General features: G+C 36.4%; 1 protein-coding gene and 1 pseudogene across 1 annotated transcript; both read right to left on the reverse strand.

Moving 5' to 3' along the window:
- Positions 1–5,926: 5,926 nt before the first annotated feature.
- On the reverse strand, positions 5,927–6,706 carry LOC113261467 (vomeronasal type-1 receptor 4-like). Its single transcript, XM_026507588.1, has one exon. The coding sequence runs from the start codon at positions 6,704–6,706 to the stop codon at positions 5,927–5,929; it is 780 nt and encodes a 259-aa protein (XP_026363373.1).
- A 17,835-nt stretch (positions 6,707–24,541) lies between these two features.
- LOC125282923 (vomeronasal type-1 receptor 4-like) lies at positions 24,542–25,505 on the reverse strand (annotated as a pseudogene).
- Between the last annotated feature and the right edge of the window lie 531 nt (positions 25,506–26,036).

Here is a 26,036-nt window from a genome sequence, read left to right on the forward strand (position 1 = left end):
AAAAAACATGGACGCTATATACTGATTTCCCTAAGAGCTGAGGTTTTACAGTTATCTATGACCAGTAAATTGGGTATTAGCAGAAATTCCTGCTTCTCTTCTGGGGAAAGGGCCTGTTGCACTGATTCTCAGGTGCTTTGCTTGGGGAGAATTGTACGACCCTTGCCAGGGGTTGAGCTCAGTGTAAGGGGCTCCAGTTTCCTTTCTGTGGTGATTTTGTTCCGAAAGGCTTTCAGCACTAATTGGGGATTGGAGATGAAAATGATAGCACCCTGACCTCTAGACCCTGAGCTGAAAGTTCTCATACCCCACTCTTCAGTGACCCTTCACAGAAAAGCAGTCACTTTTGTCTCCCTGGTTTCCACTGAACCTCTATGTTCCCCCAGCATGTGACCGAGCATTTTTACCTCAGGCACATGACCCCATTTTGAGTCTCCAAAATTTACGGACTCCTGCAGCTCACACCTTCGCCACTCTTCCTGGGGAAAAGAGGGGGTCTCCCCTTGGTTCTGCCTCTTGATGGGTCTCTGCTTAGAGAGTCATCATTGGATCACACAGCAGTTTCCAGTTTAGGGAAACACTGAGCAGAAAGCCAGCACCTGGACTCACTGTTTCCAGCTAGGTTTCCTTCTCTGATTCTTGGAAACTCTGCCACACTCAAGCATGCCCATTCTTTTTGTGACCTTTAGGATCCTGAGACCATGCTGTCCCACCTGGGGTTCTGCTTGGTTTGCCCTCTGAGTACCTTTCAGGCATACTTCTAAAAGTTCTGATTTTGTGCTCTACTGCTTATAATACTTTCTGGTACCAAACTTACGGAAGCTCATACCCGCCCCCACTATGGTTTATCTACCATTATATAGCTACAAATTCACATCTCCACACCTCCCACCTTGCAAAAAGTAGTCACTTTTCTATTTGTAGAATTGCAGCAATTCTTTCCTCAGATGTCCAGTTGTTTTCATAGGTGTTCAGAATGATTTGATAACTATCTGGCTGAATTCCAGGGACCACATGAAATTAGGGTCCCCTACTCCTCTGCCATCTTAACTGCTCCTCCCAATTCCATTTTTTCCTGCCATGTTCATACTTTGGACTTTTAAATTCTCTTCCCCAGAGGCAATACAGTTATTTTGAACTCTATGAATAACTTGTGTATCACTTGGTACCCCATGTCAGTGTTTTTTCTTTTTCATTCCAACAATGACCTCACCTTTTCTTTCAGGTTATGTTCCCTAGAAGGCTGAGCATGGTAAATAGAATAGCATACAAGGCAACTGAGGCTTTGGGCAATATCTGTTCAGAGGGGCTTTACATTTGCTCTTTGCAGATGGCAAAGGCTTGTACTAATCATGCTGTGATGGTTAAACTTTATGTGTCATTTGACCCAGTTGGTTCATCGAACACTAGTCTGGATGTTGCTATAATGGTATTTTATAGATGTACTTAACATCTACAGTAAGTAGATTTTAAATAAGGAAGTTTTTTTCAATATTGAAGGTGGGCCTTATCCAATCAGTTCAAGGCCTTAAATGCAAAAATTGGTTTCTTGGAGAAGCAGAAATTCTACCTCAAGTCTTTAACATAGAAATCTTACTTAGATTCCAGGTACCATATGGAAATTGGACTCAAAATTGGAAAGTCAGACCTTACCTGAATTTCAAGACAGCCGTCCTACCCTATATATTTCAGATATGCGAACTTTCACAGTCACATGAGGTAATTCCTTGAATAAATCTATATGTGTATGTATAGGAGTGTGTCTGCATCTGTGTGTGTTTGTGTGTGTGTGTGTGTGTGTGTGTGTGTGTGTATCTTCTTGGTTCTGGCTAGTCCTAAGTGTTTACTTGCTTCAAGTGAGCACACTCTTTACTGGCTGACCTAAGTCCTTTGATCTGTAGCAGACAAATTACCTTGATGACTGATGGTCCACAACTTTCCCAGGCCACAGAGGTCAGCAAGTATGTTTGAAACCACCTAGGCTCTTTGATTAGCCTAGCAATTTTCTTAGCAAAATGCTTTTCTTTTTTTAGGTCACACAAATTATTTTATTAACCTTCCTTGAGCATCTGTAGACCTGTGCACAAGGAACAGGGTATTCCTACATACCAAGAAACAGGAACCAGAACCTCGAGACAACCCACCCCCACCCCAACACCAGCACTGAGATAACGAGGAATGTTGCAGACCACTGCACTCCCTTTACTACTTACCCTAAACCACTTTAAAAAGCCCTGGGATAGACAGAAACCTCAGAGTGGCTTTTGGACAAGAATCTGCCTTCTCCCCAGTTTGCTGGCTTCTTGAATGAAGCTCAAATTCCTTTCCAATCAAGACACATCTCTTGAGTAATGATCTTTCCAGCTATGGGCAGCCAGCCAAACTTGGGTTTGGTAATAGACATGCTCACTGTGTGTGAGCCCTGAGCTCTGCTTTTGGTTCCATGGTTTTGTGAGACTGTTAAAAGCTCTGCAAAATCTCTCTGTCTCCCAAGAATCTCTGCAGTAACTAGGAAACAAGTCCATGACGAACACAGCACAAAATATGGGCCCTCAATCTGAGTCTACACTTTCTACATGGCCCCTTTATTCTTCCTTGACTTAGAGCAGGCTTTTTTATATTTATTTTTTTGTAGCTGTTTTCAGTGGGAGGGCTGTCTAAATTACATATTCCAACATTGCCAGAAGCAAAAATCCCATGTATGTAGCTTTTTGAGCTACTGTTTCAATTGCTTTTGTGATCTACACAGGAATTCTCTTTCGCAATTCAGCTTTATTGAATTACATGAATTTTTATTAGCTCCATCTTGAAATCATTTACTCTATAATATTTGTCAAGGTAAATTCCTTGGTTTTCTTCTTTCTCCTTTTCTTAATTTTTTTGTTTCATTTGTGTCTGTTTCTTGTGTAATTTATTTTTTTATTTTTTTTAAAGATTTTATTTATTTATTTGACAGAGAGAGAGACAGCCAGCGAGAGAGGGAACATAGGCAGGGGGAGTGGGAGAGGAAGAAGCAGGCTTCCAGCCGAGGAGCCCGATGTGGGGCTTGATCCCAGGACTCCAGGATCATGCCCTGAGCTGAAGGCAGATGCTTAATGACTGAGCCACCCAGGTGCCCCTTGTGTAATTTATTTATCCACATTTGCTTTTTTTTTTTTCATTTTAGTATTTATAATGCTTTAATTTGAGCTCTCATTTTATTACACTATTAGATTTTTTCTTCTGTACCTTTTAGGGTCATAAATTGTCCTCCATTTACCTGTTGAGCTGCATTGTTCAATTTTGTTATGCAACCTTTCAGTATTTAACAATGAATAGCATATCATTTCTCTTACATTATGTCATCAATAACATTTTAAAAAGTATTTCCAATTCCAAAAATGTTGAAGCTTTCGTCTCTTGTTTTAATTTGCTACCGTATTTTCGTAGTAGCTGAAGAATGTGATCTATGTAGAAACACTTCTGCTTTTTTCTTTAGAAACACTATGCCCTCCTCACTGAGGCCACCTTTCTCAATGTTCTAAGTTTCTAAATGGTCTAAATGTACATGTGAACAAAGGTATATGCTCTAACTTAGGTTTGAAAATAATTTCTAATACATACTTTAAAACTTTAAATATATTGTCCAATGATATGTATTCTTTTTTTAAATAATAGCTTTATTGAACTATCATATATATATACTATATAATTCATCAATTTAAAGTGTAAAATTCAATGGTTTTTAGTATATTTACAGGTGTGTGCAACCATCCCCACAAGCTATGTTAGAATGATTTCATCACCCCTACAGGAAACTCTGTGCCCACTAGAAGCATGCCCTGTTTCCCACTCCCTCCCCCACCCCCTCTTGCCCAAGCCCAAGGCAGCTGCTAATCTATTTTCTGTGTCTATGGATTTGCCTACTCCAGACACTTCATATAAGTGGAATGATACATTACATGGTCTTTTAAGATTAGCTTCTTCCAGGGGTGCTTGGGTGGCTCAGTCAGTAAAGTGTCTGACTCTTGATTTTGCCTCAGTTCATGATTTCAGGGTCATGAGATCAAGCCCCACATTGGGTTCTGCACTCAGCATACAGTCTGCTTGAGATTTTCTCTCTCCCTCTGTCCCTGCCCCATTCATTCTCTCTCTCTAAAAAAAGAAAGAAAGAAAGAAAGAAAGAAAGAAAGAGAAAAAAACAAACCTTCCCTTCTTCCATTTAGCATGTTTTCATGGTTAATCCTTATATCAGTCCTTCTTTTCTTTTTATTCCTGAATATGATTCCATGCTATGAATATACCACAGCTTTTCATTCACTCATTAGTAAGTGGATATTTCAGTTGTTTCCATGTTTTTATATTATGAATAATGCTGATGTGAATATTCACATAAACTTGTTTTTGTGTGCTGAACTCTTTTCAATTCTTTGGGAGTGGAATTGCTGGGCTGTATGTTAATTCTACTTTGAACGTTCTGAGAAACTGCCGTGCTGTTTTCCAAAATGGTTGGACCATTTTATGTGCCCACCAACAGTGTAAGAGGGTTCCAATTTCCTCACATTCTCTCCACCCTCGTAATCATCAGTCTTTTTTATTTTAGCCAATCTAGTGGGTGTAAAGTATCTCATTATGGTTTTGATTTGCATTGATCCACGGTATGTATTTTAAGTGCACAATTTTCCCTATAGAGTGTCAATTGCTGAAATTATGTGTGAATCCCCCACTAAAATTATGGACATGCTGACTTCTGTTTATAATTTGTCTTCTCATATTGAAGTTAACGTTTTGAGGATCCAAAATTTTAGGGCAAAGTCTTCTTCCCAGTTGTCTTAACATTTATCATTATTGTAGTACCCTCTCCATCCAAAGTCCCAGTTTTTGTTTAACAGTTTAGAACTACTCACATTACGTTTTAAAATTAGTATTTCCATATTGTAATTGTTTTCAGTTTGAGTGTCTTCATGCCTTCCTTCCTTTTACCTAGCTGAATTTGTTTTTGATTTTGTTTTTTTCCTCATCAGGCAGTCTCTGTTCTCTGCCTCCAATTCCCAGTTTTCTCTTTCCTGAGAAGCTGTGAAGCACAGAGATCCCTGCTGTAAAAGGCACTCATGTCCTTAGGACTGCTGCATTTTCAGTGTCATGTTTTCTCCCTCATACTTATTTGACCATAGTTCATACGAAAAAAATTTTTAAATATTTTGTTGAAATTTTCAGCTTTTTTCTAGCAGAAATTTTGAGGTTTTCTGATATAGCATAATGTGATAGAAGGGAATGGCTCCATATTTCTTTCTAAAAGTAGAAATCTACAAAGAAAACATATTTTGCTATTGACGCAAAAAACATGACTTCAAAAAACAGAACTATTCAAGAACATACTAACAGGTTGAAAGGTGTGCATATAAGAAGTAAAGAGGGGCTTCATAAAGTATATGAGGATGGTTTTTTGGGGATTGGGGTGTTATTCATAAGATGAGGGAAAATTGGTTATATTTACACATATCACTGCTTATGGTTAAATCAGATATAACTAACAACATATGATGAACTCATATATTGACTCCAAGGTGTAAAGTATGGAATAGTGCAGATATCAAGTCTTTTGATCTAAGGGAAGATCTGTGTAACATAATACAGCCAGTGTAGTTACTGTAACTGAACCAATAGATCTGTCAAATTAGGAAAGATCTCTTAAAAATAGGGTAATGCAAAGAAAACAAAATGCATTTCTGAGAACCATTATAAGATAAAGATTGCCCCATCCAGGTGTAACTGTCTCAAAAATGTGTATCGAACAAGTCTAGACATTTATCTCCTTTGCTCACAAAGCAGGATGGTTTGAGAGATGTCCACAGGTTCAATTCTTATTGAACAATTTAACCTTCCATAAATTAAGGGTGGAAAATTCTAATTGAGTCCCTTGGTATCAGAAAAGTGTGTGATGGCATCATGTGTTGAGGAAAATTGTGTGTTGAGAGGATTTTCTCATCTTTGCAAATGCACAGTTCAGAAAGAACCGTTTGTAATGATTTTTGATCAGTACCAAAGGACAGATTGCTGGATAACAATGGGAGAGAATTATACTGATGTTCTCCAGCCCTTTTACATTATGTTTATAACTTACATAAATGGTGAGGAAGCTATCACTCCAGTAAAAGAAAACAAAGCAGCTCACCAGTGCGAGGATTGTGTCGGTGGCCTTCGTTTCAGGAGAGGGTCTTGGGCTGAGGCTGGTCCTGTGGACATGCTGGAGTCTCTTGCGATGTGTAAAAAGGAACTTTATGATGTACGCACTGGTCCAGGTCATGAGGAACACACACAGGAAATCTCGTAAGACCATACACCCCCGAAAGATACCTGACTGAATGTAATCAGGATTCTTTCCAATACAGTATGTCAGAGAATAGAATTTGTCAAGTTCTGTACTGTTGTATGGCGCCACAATGTTTATGATGACATGGATATAGATCAGTATGTTGATGATCCAGAAAGAACAGAAGGCAGGAAAAATGTATGTGCAGATTTTGGGTTTGAGCCATGCCCACCTAGAGTTGCTGGGAGTGATAATGATGGCCTGAACAATACTCAGTAAAGATGTGGTGCAGAGGGAAAGACCCCGGGTGACTCTGTACAGGTACATCACTACCTTACAACCAATGTCATCTAGAAAATTCCTTACTCCAAAGGCATTCATTACTTCTGGAATCCCACTGAAAAGAATTGTCATGATATTCACTAAAATCAAATGGATAAATATCAAATCTATAGGCTTCTTTGTATGTAGCTGAACTAAGAAGGTGTTGATGAGTAACACCAGTAGCAATGTGTTTCCAATAAAACCAATCCCAATTTGAGAGACAATGAACACTCCCAAAATGGTATCACTTGACACTATCACATTCATTGGCCTCTTATACTTGGATACACTCTTGCACAGATTAAAAAGGAACCCAAAATAGTTTGCAAGCCTGATGTAAATAATGGGATCATATGGAGACTCCATGAGATATGATCATCCTCAACAGGAGGTTGTGCAGATGCTCTGTAACAACATTCAGGAAAGTAAGAATTAGTTCCAGAGGTAAATGTCAAGGATTATTGATGTCACTTCACAGGAGTATAGGGGTTGAGATAAAGCATGCTTTTTATGAAAACATAATAGTAATTCTAAGAAATAAATTGAGTAATCTGAAGAAGTTGTTTTTGTTCCTTAAAAACAATATTTCAGATTTATACAGATTCCATTTATGTTCTATGTGTATGTTCTGAACTTCACCTCAAATATTTGAATAAATTTCCATCTTCTGCCATGAATAATAGAAAATTATTAAGTATTTTAATGCATATTATTCCATTTTTACTGTACATGACACACAATATTTTTATAGTCATTCACCAGGAGAAGACTAAATCCCAGAGTTGCACATGACCATCTGGCTCCTTAAATGCCATTCCTGATGCTGCTACACTCCTTTTCCAACTCCAAGACCCTTCCAATGTACATGATTCCTGGGTCAGGACACTGCATCCTCCAGTTCTGCTTTCAAAATTCACTTCAGGTTTTAATTCTACACTAAAGCCACTGATTCTCTTCTATCTCTCGCAGGAAGTGGGATCTGTCTCTCCCCTGTCCCCTATATCACCAGGCTTGAAAGTGGGAATGTCTTCTTTGATGCCCAGCACTTTCAGATAATTCTTCAGCAGTCTGGCATTGAAGCAACTTGTCATCAGTCTACATCCACCACTGTCCATTGGGAGGTAATCTACTCACCCCAAATCGCTCCCCTTCTTAGCACTTGACTCACTGTAAAACTCCCCAATTCACCTCCTGTCATATTTTTGGTGTTCATAGGATCCACAGAAATGACCTGTCCAGTATCCTCAGCCCCTCTCACATTTGTGATTTCCTCTCTTCCAACACTCCTGCCTCTGTCTTCACCCACCTCATCCACACTCTCCTACCCACATACTAGAGTTTGTCATTGACAATACTGTAAATTCATTATGTGTCACTTCTAAGCATCTAATCCTCCTGTTACCAGCTATTTCCAGCTTAGTTTATGTAATCTCTGAGTCCAAAATTACTTTGACATCACCTGGGTCTGAAAAACGTTGTTCTCCTTACTCCACAAGACCTCCTAATCTCTCCTCTTCATCTAAACTTTCTTAATCCAGGATTATAATCATTTCATGCAAAAGCATGTGATGCCATCACCTTTTTTCCTGCTTCTATAGTCCTCACACACACCCATAGCCTGCTCAGTTCACATCATTCTACTCAGATAAACAAGCGTAGAGAAAAAGACATAACCATATTAAGTTAACTTATATTAAATTCTTCACCACTTAGCTCCAGCGAGCTTTCATTTCAGCCAGAAATCACACTAATTTTTGAAGTGTATTCCTTGAGTCTTCACTTTCTCACTCCTCTTTGTGACTATTTCATAACTTGTCCTTTCTCAAAATAACAACAAATCCTCTACAAATCTCATATTTAATTGATGTTGCATTGCATATTTTCCATTGAGATATAATTGAAATGAAATATTATGTTAGTTTCAGATGTACAGCATAGCAATTTAAATTTTATATATATTGCAAAATATATACAAAAATAACATCATAAGTGAATTTAACATCCATCACCACATGTAGTTACAATGTTTTTTTTTGGTAATGTCAACTTTTAAATTCCACGCTCCAAGCAACTTTCAAATATACAATACAGCACCAATAACTGTGGTCTCCATGCTGCCCAAAATATCCCCATGACTTATTTTTTTATATCTACAAGTTTATACCTTTTGACTCCCTTCACCCATGTCACCCACCCTCCAATCTCTACTTCTGTCAACTACAAGTTTGATTTTTCTATCTATGAATTCAGTGGATATTTTGGGAATTTTTTTTTAATTCCACGTGTAAGTGAGGTCATACAATATTAGTTTTTCCTCTGTATGACTTATTCAAGTTTGCATAATACCAGCAAGTTCTCCCCATGTTCTTACAAATGGCAAGATTCCCTTGTTTTTTAAGACTCAGTAATATTCCATTTGTGTGTATGTATATACATATTCCATTATGTATGAATAAAATGCCATTATATATATACACAATGTATATATATATACACAATATATATATAAAATATGTAATATTCCATTGTATAAGTGTGTATATATATTCATGTGTGCGTGTGTATATATCTATATATATAGATATATATGTACCATCTTTTCTTCATTCATTCATCCATCAATGATCTCCATATTTCATTTAGAAAAATAAAGCAATCAAAAGATATTTCTCAAATTCTACCAGTGCATCAATCCCACTTTCTGTATCCTTGCTCAGAACCTCAGCTTTGTCTTCTGGCTCTGAGATTGGGTTGTCTATGCTTTTTGTCACAGTTCGCCCATGACTTACTTTTTTTTTTTTAAGATTTTATTTATTTATTCGACAGAGATAGAGACAGCCAGCGAGAGAGGGAACACAAGCAGGGGGGGTGGGAGAGGAAGAAGCAGGCTCATAGCGGAAGAGCCTGATGTGGGGCTCAATCCCAGAACTCCGGGATCACGCCCTGAGCCGAAGGCAGACGCTTAACCGCTGTGCCACCCAGGTACCCCCCCCTTTCTTTTAAAATATGTTATTTATTTATTCGACAGAGATAGAGACAGCCAGTGAGAGAGGGAACACAAGCAGGGGGAGTGGGAGAGGAAGAAGTAGGCTCATAGCGGAAGAGCCTGATGTGGGGCTTGATCCCAGATCGCCGGGATCACGCCCTGAGCCGAAGGCAGACACCCAACCTCTGTGCCACCCAGGTGCCCCCACCCATGACTTTCTGCAATAAATCTGGAAATATCTTTCCTGCTCAAGACCCTCTCTTCCGTTATTCTTTTCTCTCTCAGGCATTATCAAATTTCCCCCATCAACATGCAAACGTACTGTGTGTCTTGCACACTTCTTGAATAACTTCTCTTCTTCTCTTTTGAGCAATTTTCCTCTGAAATATTGTCTCTACTCCCTGTCTCCAATTTCTTACATCTCATTTGCTCTTGATCCCGGGAAGTGGTAGACTGCAAAAATGCCTATAAAGTCTCCCCTGACATTGAGGTTGCATGCATGAGGTGTTTTTTTTCAGTCCCTTTAATGTGGGTTTTCACTTGGTTTGTTTTGGCCAATCAGTGTAGAGGAAACAAGACACAAGCAAAATCTTGATAAGTGCCCTTAGGTGGAGCTTGCTGTTCTGCCTCACTGCAAACCCACCACACCACCATGTGACACATCTTAGCCTTTTATGGGATGAGAATCCACAGAGAAAAAATCTTCAGCCAAATTCCAAAACTATATGTGAAGTCGTTGCATTCCAAGCAACATCAAAACCCATATGGGACACCAGTTGTCCCCTAGTTAACTACTGACATGTCCACACTTGCATGAGAAAGCCTAACCTAGAAGTAAAACCACTCACAATCAAAAAGTCCCATAGAGTATGATTGAATTTATACAAAATCTCCAAAATGCATAAATCCGTATACAGAAAGCATACATGTGGTTGCTAGAGATTGGAAAGATGAGGGATAAAGGAGTGTCTGGGTTGGGAGGAGGGTGTCTGTGCTTTCTTTGAGATGATAAAATGTTTTGAAACTTAACAAAGTGGTTGTTGTACAATATTGCAAATATTATAAATGCCACTGAAAGGCACACTTTCATATGGTTAATTTTATATTATATTCATTTCACCTCAATAAAATATAGAAATATACATCTAAATAATTGTAACCTGTATGCACCAAGTTATAAGCAAGAATAATTTATTGTGAGGAGTTGAGATTTACCAAAAAATGCTAAGATGTCTTACCTTTAGGGAATCTGTTAACATAGCTGTCCATATTAACATCTTAAGAAAGGCGCATGACTATCACAGTAAATGGGAAAAGTACATTCATATAAATTTAATATCTATTTAGGATAAAAACAAAATTCTCTACTATATTATAAATACAAAGGAAATTATTAACTTTGTGCAGGGTAGCTACCTAATATAAACAGAACAAACTAATACATTATGAAACACCACATAATTATTTATTAGTCAGAAATGTCAGAAGTGTACCAACTAACTGGTCCCCGTTTTTATTACATTTTATCTCTTAACATATGTGGTAAACAATTTAAAAAGAATAAGCACTCCAAAAGACCCAAACATGTGATTATTATCATTTACTGATGAAAATGGTCTACATGCAAATAAGGTTAAAACTCTAGAGAAAAATAGTATAATAGTAGTGCAACTCATGATTTTAAAAGTTATTTCTTTGACTAGAGAATGTAATTTTAGAAAATAAAGGATTTACAATAAGTAATACTATGACATAATCTCAAATTTCCCAAAAATTTCTTTGATAAAATTATATAAATCAATTGAGAGAAGTTAACAAAGACAGAAATAAGTAGCACTACATTGACATTCATAAATCAGAATATCCACTAACATAAAAGGTCAATTCTTATCAATATTTAAATTTATGAAATGAAATGCAAAATTTATGAAAACAAATCAAAATGCAATATTCCATACAATCTAAAGCCTTTTGTTGCATTGAACTTGACAAATCGTTTCTGTATTTTGTTTGTCAGATCAGAAGATGATGAAGAGCCAAGAAACATGAACAAAAAATCAAGGAATATGTGGAGAGAATGGTTAAAGAAATGAGGAAAGAGGTGGAAGAGGTGAAAGGAAATATAGGAGAAAGAGAATTAAAATCAGGAGAGGACAGTTAACCGAATTGAAAAAGTAAAGAGAGGGACAATAAATATGAAGGAACAAGTGACACTAGAAAGAACAGGAGGGTGGAAGTAGTGTCATCCCAGCAGGGAAATCAGCTAAACAGAATGAGCTAAAAGAGAGAGAAAAAACAAACAACAGAACACAGGTGGAGGCAGGCAAAAAGCTAAAGAAAATCGTGCAAATAAAAAAGGAACAGAAGCAAACAGAGAGTTATAGTAAAGGTAAAGTTTAACAAGAAATAGACAAACTATTAGGATATATGACTGTCCGAGTAAATTAGAAAACATGAGATGGGGAACTTTAGGAAAACAAGAAAAAAAGAGTACTTTTCCAGAAGCATTACTTATATGAGTGAGAGACTGCTTTGAAAACATTTAGACAGGATTGTGGAGACCCACTTAAACTCTCAAAGTTATGATAAAGATTATTTTAAAGTAAAGACATTTGAGATTCAACAGTTGCAGAAAAAAAGTCTTCTAGGAGCTTCTTTTACCTCACTGAAAGCAGGAACTTTGGGGAATAAAACTGTTAAAAAAAATCCGTTCTCTGGGGGGGTTTTATTGCCGTAAAAAGGATGAAAAATACCACTGACACCTGCATAGACAATGATCATCACAAACTTTTTGTATCTGCCTCTTGTTCCCCTGGAAACCTATTTCTTTATCTCATAACTCCTCTTCACACTCACTCCATTTCCTCTTTGAGATTAGGTATAAAAGGCCCTGATTTTAGAAATTCACAAGGTACTCTTTTGTGAGCTCCTATAGGCCCATGAGCAAATTTGGGTTTTTTTCCCTCCTGTTCATGTCCTTTGGAGTTTTAATTTGCAGGCCCTAAACCCAACATAAAAGACTAGAGGAAAAGGATTTCCTTACCACCATAATCAACAAAAATCATAACACTCAAAAAAGATAAAATTGGTATAACTTAAATATCAAAAAGCACTTAGAAGAGTGAGGAACAGGGTGTCAGAGCAATCAAAAATAAAGAACTAATGACAAAATTAAGAAACAAAAAAAAAGAAATTTATTACCATATTTGGCAACAAATGGAAAAATGAATTAAAAATTTAGACTCCAAATCAACAAAAAGAGCTTTGAGAAGAGAAAAAAAGAAGAGGAAAAAAGAGAAGTGGGCATGAAAGAAAGAGAAAAAAAAAAGACACTAATAGTAGAAACAAAGGATAGGAGGGAATGAACTGAATTAGTAAGAAAAGAAGAATAAGAGAAGAAAGTATAAACACAATAGAAATTTATACAGACTTGGATAAATGAAACACATGGAAGCAAACACCTAAAAATGAATCTCAAAGAAAGCAGCTTTTATTTTTCACATTAGTTTATAAATCTGAATGTGAGAATGATATGTTTTTAGAGAGTATTCTACATAGATATATAAAGTTTGGAATGAATTGAAATTCTTACAACACCTTTTCTTAATGTTTTTAAAATTTCTAAATTGTGTGCCATTTTATTGGTCCATAAAAATATTTTAAATGATTTTTAAATTACACTTGCAAAGAGAGACTTAGAAGACTTATACTGGAACAGAAAACTATACAGAAATAAATGAGAGTGAAAATAAACACACTAAAAGTTTTTAAGTTTATTAAATTAGAACATGTGCAAGAGTAAGGCAGAGCACATATGAATGACAGTAACAGGTACTTAGTCTTATGTGAATGGGCATTATAGAAAAATGAAAAATACTACAGAAACTATGTTAAAGAATGTAAAGAAATGACAGAAAGGAATAAAACATGCATTTAATAAAATGGAGGCACAGACAGAAAGGGAGTAACAAGACTGGAGGATAAAAGGAAAAGCAGGGGAAAATTCAAGAGGAAATTAAAAACAGAGTTTTAAAGACAATAGAGTCAGAGAAATGAGAATGGATGAGAACAGTCCCTGAAGGTGGAAGATTACTAAAGGCATAAACAAACATAAAAAGTAAGGTATATTAAAAATAAAACACATTTCAATATACGTGTTGAGTTTGAAGATTGCAAAGTGAAAGAAAAACTCGATAATTTTAATCAAAGCAATGAGATTTATAGATGAAGACCAATGAAAGAAGACAGCATAATAGAAAGTATAACAGGAAAAAATGATGAGAGAAATGAAATAGAAAAAAAATGATAAGGGGAATAAATGGTAAGCGTGGGACTAGGAACACAGAGAGAGGAGACCTACTGTGAAAGACAAAGGACTTAGCATAAGAAGAACCTGAAACAAAAAAAGAAATGAAGAAGCAAATTGGCAAAAATGGCCAGGTCTCTTCTTTCATGCAAGAGCTGCAGACAGGGAGAGGACTTACTTCATGTGAGCTCCTCAGCAGTGCAGGGGACACCTCTGATGGGCTGCAGCTGGGTGCAGGGGCCTGGATCCAGGGATGTAGGAGGGGCGGGTTGCTGGATCCCCAAGGACTGGAAACTGGTTTGTGCAGAGTGAACTTCTTGATTTGTCCAGAGGAATCACAAATTACAACAAATTCTCTTGATAAGCTTAGAAATGTATTTAATTAAAGTCAGCACCTGCGGTCACAAACATCTCTTCCTAAATTGATGAGTGATTGTAGAGAGTTCTACAAGACCAGAGGAGGAAGTACACTCAGTGCTCATTGTTCTCAGCTGCTAGAAAACAAAGATGTTTTATTGACCTAGTCAAACTACAGCCATCCAGAGAGTAATTTATCTCTTCTGACACTGCTATGGATCCTTCTATGGATAGCTCAATTTGGAGTGTCTAACTCTACACTGATTTAATTAAAATATATATAAATGCTGGTGCTCAAGGTTGGTAAACCAATGCTAAATATTCAATTCAATTCTTAATACACATTAAAAGCTATAACTAATGTAACTATATAATTTAAGCAATTTATTCTTTGCTTTTATTTTTCTTTTTGGAATTACTACAGTTGTTAGAAAATTACATTTTGTCATAAACCAGTATGGTTGAAAAACAAAATGAAGCTGATATTGGTGTAGGGCCCAGGCCAATGAGATAAGTGCTGACTTCAGATTTCTTTGTACATCTTCAACATATCAGTTACTTCCTGTGTCTCCGACGTTAGCCCTACAGAGTTTGGTCCCATGACTTGTGGGAAGGTAGAGGTTCTTTCCTGCTCATACCCCTGCAGTGTACCCCCTTCTTTAATAATACAGGCACCAGACCCCAAAGCATCAGACCAAAGGCACCATCTCATCTCAACTGATCACTGGACAACTATGTACCAAGTGGTCAAGGTTTCAAAAGTCATCAACAATTCACATGGCAACCACCATCCTTAAGGTGGTATATTGAGATGGAGGCCATAGATTAGTGAACAAACAAGACACAAATAAAACTTTAATTGTGCTCCTATTTTTTTCAGTGAAAGAAGCATAATCATTAGTGAATTGGAAAAGAAGTGTATGTCAAAGGATTTCTTTGTGCAGGCAGGAGCATTTGCATTTTGAAAGGAGGGGTCAGGAAGGGCCCTGCTTTAAAGGTGAGGTTTCAGCAGAGACTGAAGGAGATGGGGAAAAAGGCATCTGGGAACCTGGTAGGGGAGCCCTGCAGCCAGAAGAAGAGGGATGTCACACCACATCTTCCTTAGCCATTTGTCTACTGATGGACACTTAGGTTGCTTCTATATCTTGGCTATTGTAAATAATGCTGCTATAAACACAGGGGTGCCTATATCTTTTCAAATCAGTGTTTTCATTTTCTTTCTCTTTCCCAGTAGTGGAATTAAGGGATCATAAGGTAGTTCTATTTTTAACTTTTAGAGAAATTTCCATACTGTTTTCCAAAGTGGCCGCACCAGTTTGCATTCCAATCAAAGTACAGGAAATGTTCCTTTTTCTCCACATCTTTGCCAACACCTGTTGTTTCTTGTGTTTTTTGTTTTAGCCATTATGACAGGTGTGAGGTGATATCTCATTTTTTTTTCTCTGCATTTCCCTGTAGGGGAAGGAGGGAAAACAGAATGGGAAGTCATCAGTGAGGGAGAAAAACCATGAGAGACTCTGGACTCTAGGAAACAAACTGAGGGTTGCTGGAAGGGAGGTTGGAGGTGGGATGGGGTAACTGGGTGATGGGCATTAAGGAGAACACATGATGTGATGAGCACAGGGTGTTATATGCAACTAAAAAGTTGTTGAATGCTACATCTGAGAATAATGATGTACTCTATTTTGGCTAAAAGAAGTTAAATTTTAAAAAATTTGCATTTCCCTGATGATGAATGATGTTGAGCATCTTTTCATGTGTTTACTAGTCATCCGGATTTCTTCTTTGGAAAATATCTATTCAGGTCATCTGATCATTTTTAATTGGACTGTTGTTTTGGTGTGGTTTGGTTTGGTTTTTTGGGGTTGAGTTGTTTAAGTTCTTTAAATATTTTGGATATTAACCCTTTATTGGATATATCATTTGCAATATCTTGTCCCATTCATTAGGTTCTCTTCATGTTTTGTTGATTGTTTTCTTTGCAGGGCAAAAGCTTTTCATTTTAGTGTAGTTTCATTTGCTTTTGTTTCCCTTGACAAGGAGAGGTATGTAGAAAATGATTCTATGGCTGATAACAAACAGATTACTACTTCTGTATTCTTCTAGTTATTTTATGTTTTCAGGTCTCACAGTCAGATCTTTGATCTATTTTAAAGTTTCTTTTTGTGCATGGTGTAAGAAAATGGTCTAGTTTCATTCTACCTCCATGTAGCTGACCAGCTTCCCAGCACAATTTTAGGGACAAGACTGTCTTTTCCCCATTTTATATTTTTGCCTCAGGCTTCCAGTTGTGGGCACTCTATTCTGTTCCATTGTTCTGGGTGTCTATTCTTCTGCTAAGAGCATACTGTTTTAATGACTAAGGCTTTGTAGCATATCCTAAAATCTGGGATTGTGAGGGGCATCTAAATTGGTCCATTGGTTAAACATCCTACTATTAATTTTGGGTCAAGTCATGATCTCAGGTTCATGAGATCAAGCCCCACATCAGCTCCACACTGAGCTTAGAGCTTGTTTGAGATTCTCTTTCTCTCCCCCTCCCTCTCCCTCCTTCCCCTTCCAAAAAAAAAAAAAAATTGGGACTCTGAATCCTCCAATTTAATTCTTCTTCCTCAAGATTTAATAAGCAGTTGGTGATGTATGGAATTGTTGAATCACTATATTGTACACATGAAACTACTATAACACTATATGTTAACTGACTGGAATTAAATAAAAACCAAACAAATGTGTGAAAGGATTGCAGGAGCCTTAATCTAGATTGATCATCAAGGGCAAAACTTCTCACAAAAAGTGTTATACAACGTGAAACCTGAATGACAAGAAGTTAGCCACAAAAAAATGTGGGAGAAAATTTATTCCAGTAGGTAAACTGGAAGTGAAAATGTTAAAAAAAAAAAACCCAAAACATTTCTATGGCTATCTTTTGGGGTTCAAACAACTCTTTATCTTATTAGTTCTAGTATTATAAAAAATGCTATTGGTTATTTGATAGGGATTTCATTGAAGCTATAGATTGCTTTGGTAGTACAGACTTTTTTTTTTTTTTGGACATTTACCCATATTAATTTTTCTAATCTACTACCATGGTATATATTTCCATTTGTGTCATGTTCAATTTCCTTCACCAGTGTTTTATAGTGTTCAGAGTGTGGGTCTTTTTCTTTCTTCATTAAATTTCTTCCTAGATATTTTATTATATTTGATACAATTGTAAGTGGAATTATTTTCTTAATTTCTTACTGTTATTTCATTAGCAGCATATAGAAATGCAACAGATTTTTAAAAACATTTTATTTATTTTTTTTAAGTAGGCTCCATGCCCAACATAAAGTATGGTTTTGTCACAAAAATAGACACATAGAAAAATGGAACAGAACAGAAAACCCAGAAATAGATCCTTAACTCTAAGGTCAACAAATCATTGCAAAGCAGGAAAGGATATCCAAAGGGAAAAAAAAAAACAGTCTTATCAATAAATGGTGTTGGGAAAATTGGACATGCACATGGAGAAAAATGAAATTGGATCATTTTCTTACACCATGCACAAAAATAAACTCAAAATAGTTGAAAAAAGTGAATGTGAGACAGGATTCCATCAAAATCCTAGAGGAGAACCCAGGTAGCAACGTCTTTGACCCTGACAGCATCAACTTCCTGCCAGTCATGTCTTCAAAGGTAAGTTAAACAAAAGCCAAAATGAACTATTGGAATTTCATTAAGATAAAACCCTTTTGCATAGCAAGGGAAATAGCCAAGAAAACCAAAAGACAACCTACAGAGTGGAAAAAGATATTTGCAAATATAACATCATATAAAGGACTAGTATCCAAAATCTATTAAGTAGTAGTAGAATGGTTAAAATGAACAACTTAGGAAACAACATATGTTTGTGAGGATGGAGAGAAGGGGGCACCCTCTTTTGCTGTTGGGGGGAATGCAAGCTGGTCCAGCCTCTCTGGAAAATAGTATGGAGGTTCCTCCGAAAGTTAAAATAAAACTACCCTCCAACCCCTCAATTGCCGTACTAGGTATTTACCCAAACGATACAAACACAGTGATCCAAAGGGCCACCTGCACCCCAATGTTTATAGCAGCAATGTCCACAATAGCCAAAATATGGAAACAGCCCAGATGTCTCTTCACAAATGAGTAAAAAGAGAGAATGTGGTATATAGGTACAATGAAATATTACTGAGCCTTCAAAACACTGAAATCTTACCATTTACAATGATGTGGATGGATCTAGTGGGTATTATGCTAAGTGAAATAAGTGAGTCAGAGAAAGACAATTATCTCATGATTTCAGTCATATTTGGAATTTAAGAAACAAATGATATCATCATAAGGGAAGGGCAGGAAAAATTAAATAAGTTGAAAACAGAGAGGGTGAGAAACCATAACAGACTCTTAAGTGTAAGAAACAATCAGAGTTGTTGGAGAAGTGGGTGGGATGATGGGATAGCTCGGTGATGGGCATTAAGGAGGGCACATAATGTAAGCATTGGGTGTTTAATGCAATTGATGAATCACTAAACTCTATCTCTGAAACAAACAATAAAAAAAATAAAATAAAAATTATAAGGAAGATTCCAATTAAAGTTTTATTACTGATAATATGTCCATGGAGAGGATGTGGAGAACGGGGATCCCTCTTACACTGTTGGTGGGAAAGCAAGTTGGTACAGCCACTCTGGAAAACAGTGTGGAGGTCCCTTAAAAAGTTAAAAATTGAGCTACCCTATGATCCAGCAATTGCACTACTGGGTATTTACCCCAAAGATACAGACGTAGTGAAAAGAAGGGCCACATGCACCCCAATTTTCATAGCAGCATTGTCCACAATAGCTAAATTGTGGAAGGAGCCGAGATGCCCTTCAACAGATGACTGGATTAAGAAGATGTGGTCCATATGTACAATAGAATATTACTCAGCCATCAGAAAGAACGATTACCCAACATTTGCAGCAACAGGGATGGAACTGGAGGAGATTATGCTAAGTGAAATAGTCAAGCAGAGAAAGACAATTATCATATGGTTTCACTCATTTATGGAACATAAGAAATAGCAGGAAGATCGGTGGGAGAAGGACGGGAAGAATGAAGGGGGGGTAATCAGAAGGGGGAATGAACCATGAAAGACTGTGGACTCTGGGAAACATACTGAGGGCTTCAGAGGGGAGGGGGTTGGGGAATTGGGATAGGCCAGTGATGGGTATGAAGGAGGGCACATATTGCATGGCACACTGGGTGTTATATGCAAATAATGAATCATGGAACACTGCATCAAAAACTGGGGATGTACTGTATGGTGACTAATATAACAAAATAAAAATTATATAGAAAAAAGAAACACTTCCAGTTTTTCACCATTAAATATGACATTAGCTATTGATTTTTCATATATGACTGTTATTATAAATTATGTTCCCTCTAATCCAACTTTATTGAGAGTTCTATGATAAATGGATATTGAAATTTGTCAAATGCTTCTTCTGCTTCTACTGAGGTGATTATATCAGTTTTATCCTTCATTTTGGTAAGGTGCACCATCATTCTATCTTGAATGATTTGTGCGTATTGCATCCCTGGAATGACCCCACTGGATCATGATAAATGATTTTTTAATGTATAGTTGAACTAGGTTTGCAAATATTTTGTTTAGGAAATTTCCATCTGTGTTCTTCAGGGATATTGGCCTGAACATTTTTTTGTTTTTCTTTGTTTTGTTTGTGGTGTCTTTGTATGGTTTTGGTATCAGTGTGATTGATGCTGGTCTCATAGAATGAATTTGGAAGTTTTCCATTTTCTTGCATTTTTGTAATAGCTTGAGAAGAATAGATATTAACTCCTCTTCAAGTATTTGCTGGAATGTACCTGTAAAGCCATCTCGTTCTAGACTTTTGTTTGTTAAAAGTTTGCTTATTACTAATTTAATTTTATGAGTAGTAATCAGCCTGTTCCAATTGCTTATTTCTTCCTGGTTCAGTTTTGGAAAATTTTATGTTCTTAGGAATTTATCCTTTTCTTACTAGGTTGTCCAGTTTGTTGACATGTAATTTCTCATAATATGCTCTTAAAATCTTTTGTGTTTCTGTGTGTTGATTGTTATTTTCCTCCTTCATATCTGATGTTATTTATTGGCATCCTTCCTCTTTTTTTCTTTAGGAGTCTAGCTTGAGGTTTATCAAATTTGTTTATATTTTCAAAGAATCAGCTCTTGGTTTAATTGAAATTTTCTGTTATTTTTAGACTTTATGTCATATATTTATGCTTTAATCATTATTTCCTCCTTCGACTAGATTTGAGCATTGTTTGTTCTTTTTTCTACTTCCTTTAAGGGTAAGATTAGATTGTTCAAGATTTTTTTGTTTGTTTCTAGAGATTGGAGTGTATTGTTATAAATTCTGTTTTAGAACTTTGCTTTTGCAAAGACTTGAATCACTGAGGTTTTATCTACACTTGTCTCCTTTTATTATCAAATTTTATTTTTGATTTCTTGGTGGACCCACTTCTTGTTTAGTAGCATGTTGTTTAGTCTCCCCATGTCTGTGTTTCTTCCAATTATTTCTTGTAAGTCATTTCTAGTTTCATACTGCTGTGGTCAAGAAAGATGCTCAATATGATTTTAACCTTTTCAAATTGATTGAGACTTAATTTGTGGCCTAACATGATCTGTTCTGGAGAATGTTCCTTGCAGTTGAAATGAATGTGTACTCTGTTGTATTTGGATCTTATATTCTGTATATATCAGTTATGTCCATCTGGTCTGATGTGTCATTCAAAGCCACTGTTTCGTTGCTGATTTGCTACCTGAATGATCCATCCATTGATGTAACTGGGTGTCAAGGTCCTTTACTATGACTTGTTACTCCTGTTTTCTCCCTTTGAGTCTTTTAATTTTGCTTTATGTATTTATGAGCTCCTATGTACATACACAGTTACAATCGATGTATCCTCATGTTGTATTGATGCTTTTATCATTATGGAATACCTGTCTTTGTCTCTTTCTACACTCTTTGTTCTGAAGTCTATTTTGTATGATTTAAGTATAGCTACCCTGCTTTTTTTTTCATTTCCATTTACACGGCATATGAAAATATGATTTTCCCGCCTTTCACTTTCAAACTGTCTGTGTCATTAGGTCTGAAGTGAGTCTTTTATAGGCAGCATAGAGATGGGTCTTGTTTTTTCATATGCATCAGCACCCCATGTCTTTTGGTTGTAGGATTTAGTAAATTTACACTTAACGTAAGTATTGATAGGCATGTACTTATGTCCATTTTGTTCATTGTTTTCTAGCTGCTTTTGCTGTTCTTTTCTGTTCCCTTCTTTCTTGGTCTCTTCTTTTGTGGTTGATTATTTTTTTTCGTGTTATACTTGGAGTCTTTCTCTTTATGTTTTCTGCATATATTATAGGCGTTTGATGCATAGCTACCACTAGGTTCATATATAACATCTTTATTTATACAGCAGTCTCTATAAAATTAATGGTCAGTTAAGTTCATCAGATTCTAAAAACACTAAGATTTTATGGAGTTATTCTTTTCATTGTACAAAATGTGAGGACAGATATTTCTTCTCAGTTAATTTAACTTTCTTTCATTATTTTTTTTTCAAATTTTTCTTTAAATTCTAGCTCATTACCATACAGTGCAATATTGGTTTCAGGCATAAAATTCAGTAACTCACCACTTACATACATCACCCCATGCTCATCAAACAAATTCCCTCCTTAATACCTACCACCCTTCTAGCCCATCCCCCAACCACCTCCTTTCATCAATCCTCAGTTTTTTCTCTATCGGTAAAAGTCACTTATGCGGTTTTCCTCTCTTTTTACTTTTCTTTCTCTTCCTCCCCCCATATGTTCATCTCTTTTGTTTCTTAAATTCCATATATGAGTGAAATTATATGGTATTTGTCTTTCTCTGACTTATTTCACTTAGCATAATACACTCTAACTCTATCCATGTCCATTCTTGAAAAAAACGCTCAACAAATTACGGATAGGCAGAACTAAACTCAACATCGTAAAGGCCAAATACTAAGGACCAACAGCTAATATCATCCTCGATGTGAAAAAAACTGGGAGTTGTTCCTCTCCTGGTCAGGAACAAGACAGAGATGTCCACTCTCAGCACAGTAATTTGACATAGTACAGGAAGTCCCACCCACAGCAATAAGACAACAAAAAGAACTAAAATTCATCCAAATCAACAAGGAAGAAGTCAAACTTTCACTATTCACACATAACATGATACTCCACGTAGAAAACCTGAAAAACTCCACCAAAAAATGGCTAGAACTAATACATGAATTCAGCAAAGTCACAGGATACAAATCAATGTACAGAAATCTGTTGCGCTTCTATACACCAATAATGAAGCAGCAGAAAAAGAAATCAAGGAATCGATCCCACTTACAATTGCACCAAAAACCATAAGATACCTAGGAATAAACCTAACCAAAGTGGCAAAAATCTGTACTTTGAAAACTGTAGAATACTTATGAAAGAAATTGAAGAAGAAATAAAGAAATGGACAAACATCCCACATTCATGGATTGAAGAACAAACATTGTTAAAATGTCTGTACTACCCAAGGTAACCTACACATTTAATGCAACCCCTATCAAAATACCACCAGCATTTTTCTTTCATTATTATAGTAGCCTCTCCATTTCAGGTGCAAGTTTTTGACTCATATTTCACATATGGTTAATTTAACTTTGTCTCAAATAACCTATTGTAATTTTTGTCTTTTTTTACTTTCAACGTTTGAGTTTCCTCATGCATTAGTTGTTGCTATTATAAGAAGAATGTAGTTGAATTGTTTTACTTCCATCTCTCTTTACTTTAAATCTGTGTTATCTGTCTCCAACTTCGAGTTTTCTCTTTCCCAAGGAGCTTTGAAACACAGAGGTCTGTGATTTATGACTCACACATGTACGGAGACAAGCTGCACTTTCACCATTAAACTTTTCATTTTTGTTCTCATCAGATTCAAATTATATTTGTTTGAGCACACTACTTAGTTTGGAAATATTTAATTATTGGGGCACCCATGTGGCTCAGTTGGTTAAGCATCTGCCTTTGGCTCAGCTCATGATCTCAGGGTCCTAGGATCACAACCCAAATCAGTCTCCCTGCTTAGTGGGGAGTCTGCTTCTCCCTCTCCCACTGCCCCCCCCCAGCTCATGCTCTTTCTCTCTCTGAAATAAATAAATAAAATCATTAAAATATATCTTTTTTTACTCTTTGTAATAGTTTATTTAAAATTATTTTTTATTAAATTCAATTAGACAAGATATAATAGATTATTAGTTTACATTTACAATTATTTTTTTGAGATATTATCTGTCTTCAGAAAAAAAATTTTATGTTTTCTAATAGGTCATACTGTGATACATGGGAATTGTTAAATATTTTAATAGAAGTCCAAAACTACACAGATAAAAATTTCTCCTATTGATACAAAAAATTTACCTGTAAAAATGGAGTGGAAATTGAAAAAATACTTCTAGTAATGCAAATAAACCAAATAAATACAAATAAATAAAAAGTAGCATGTGGGTTTCATAAAGTATGTGAGAATGTATTGTACATTTGTTTTTAGGGGAATATTGCTCAGTATTCACTGTGTGAAGAGAACATAGTTATATTCACACTTATATCACTCTCCATAACTAAATCAGATATAATCAAAAGCATGTAGTATACTCAAGATTTGTTTGGGTTTAAAGTATATAACAGTGTAGACATAAAATATTTTTGACTTATGAAGACAGTCTAGCATAATCAGCAAGTGTAGTTGCTGTAATTTATCTGATAGATACTTCACATTAGAGAAGTTCTCTAAAAAAATAAGGGCTTACAAATAATCATAAGCCTAAATTTTTGAAAATTATTTTATGAAAAGTTAATGATGGCTCTATCCACGTACAACAGTCTAAAACATTTTTGTAAAGATTTCTTTATTTACTTTAGGGGGGGTGTGAGCATGGACAGGGCAGAGAGAGAGAGAGAATCTCAAGCAAACTCCCCATTTAGCTCAGAGCTCGATGTGGGGCTCGATCCCACAATCCTAGCCAAAAATCAAGAGTCAGACACTCAATCTACTGAGCCACCCAGGCACCACTCAAATATGTTTTGGTCCTGTATCTGGTCATTTTCTGTGTTCACCAAGAGGGATGGTTTGATGAAATTTCCAAAGTAAAATTTATTAATGCCTTTTCAGAATTTTACCTCATTAAAATTTGGTGTGGAAAATTTTAATCACATGTCCTTTGTGTCAGAAAAATGTGTGATGGTGTTCAAACTCCTGGGGGAAATAGTTTATAGAGAGGACTTCCTCATCTTTGCAAATGCACAGTTTAGGAAGGATCATCTGTTATTTTTCATCAGTACAAGAGGACAGATTGCTGGATAACAAGAAGATGGAAATGTAGTGATGTTCTCCAGCCCTTGTACATTATGTGTATTACTTCTGTAAATGGTAAGGTAGCTATTGGCTGAGAAAAACAAAAAGAAAAACAAACAAAGCAGCTCACAAATGCCAGAATTCTGTGGGTAGCATTAGTTTCAGGGAAGCGTCTTGGGCAAAGACTGGTCTTGTGAAATGTTACCATGTTCACACTGGCTCAGATCAGGAGGAACACACACAGGAAATCCCATAAACCCATGCCCCCTACAAAACCAGTCTCATGAAATTTATCAGGTTCTCTCCTGCTACAGCATGTCAGATAACACATTTGTGCAACTTCATTGATGTTGAAGGGGGCCACACACAGCACTTGTGATGACATGGATGTAGATCTAATGTTAGTGATCTAGAAAGAAAAGAGAAATGGAAAAATGTATGTGAAGACTTTGGGTTTGAGCCATGCCTATCGATGTTGTTGAAAGTGATAATTATGGCCTGAAAAATACTGGGAAAAGACGTGGTGCAGAGGGAAAGACCCCGGGTGACTCTGTACATGTAAACCACTTCCTTACAATCAATATCATCTACCAAATTTCTTACTCCAAAGGCATTTAACACTTCTGGAATCCCACTGAAAAGAATCGTTATTACCTAAGTGAAATGGGTGGATATCAAATCTATAGGCCTCTTTGCATGGGGCTGGAATAAGAAGGTGTTGAGGAGTAAGACAAGGAGCACCGTGTTCCCAATAAAACAGTGGCAATTGCAGAATGAAGACCACTCTAAGATAATATCATTGAAAACAATTGTATTCATTGACCTCTTATACTATGATTAGACTTCTGCAGTGCTAAAAAGGGAACCAAAATGATTTGTAAGCTTGATGGAAATAAGAAAACCCTAAGAAGACTCCATGAGGTATGATCACCCTCAGCAGTAAGTTGTGCAGATGCTCTACCAATATTCAGGAAAGGAAGAATTAGATCTAGACGTAAATGTCAAGAATTGTTAAAGTCACTTCAGAGGAACGTTAAGGTCAAGACAAACATGCCTTATTTATAAGAATTCTTGAGATGCCTTTGGTGCAAAAAGGTAGTTTTATTAAAGCACAGGGACAGGACTCCTGGGCAGAAAGAGATGCCCTCTTCTCTTGAAGAGTGGCCCAGTATATTCTTTGAAGTTGGAAAGGGGTTAAGGACAGCACAGGCCTCCAAGGTATTTTGGAATCAAAGCTTCCCAGACCTTGAGGGGGCTAGCTATTGTTAGGAAAAGGTCATTTATTAATGCTTAGTAAAAGTCATGAGTCCTTTCAGGTGTATATCTGTGGGTCATATGCTTTGGGGATGA

This window comes from Ursus arctos, unplaced genomic scaffold, assembly GCF_023065955.2.
Source record: "Ursus arctos isolate Adak ecotype North America unplaced genomic scaffold, UrsArc2.0 scaffold_5, whole genome shotgun sequence".
Classification (NCBI taxonomy): Eukaryota; Metazoa; Chordata; class Mammalia; order Carnivora; family Ursidae; genus Ursus; species Ursus arctos.

Coding starts and splice junctions, on each gene's coding strand:
- LOC113261467 (XM_026507588.1), bottom strand. CDS start 6,706: ATGACAATTCTTTTCAGTGGGATTCCAGAAGTAATGAATGCCTTTGGA.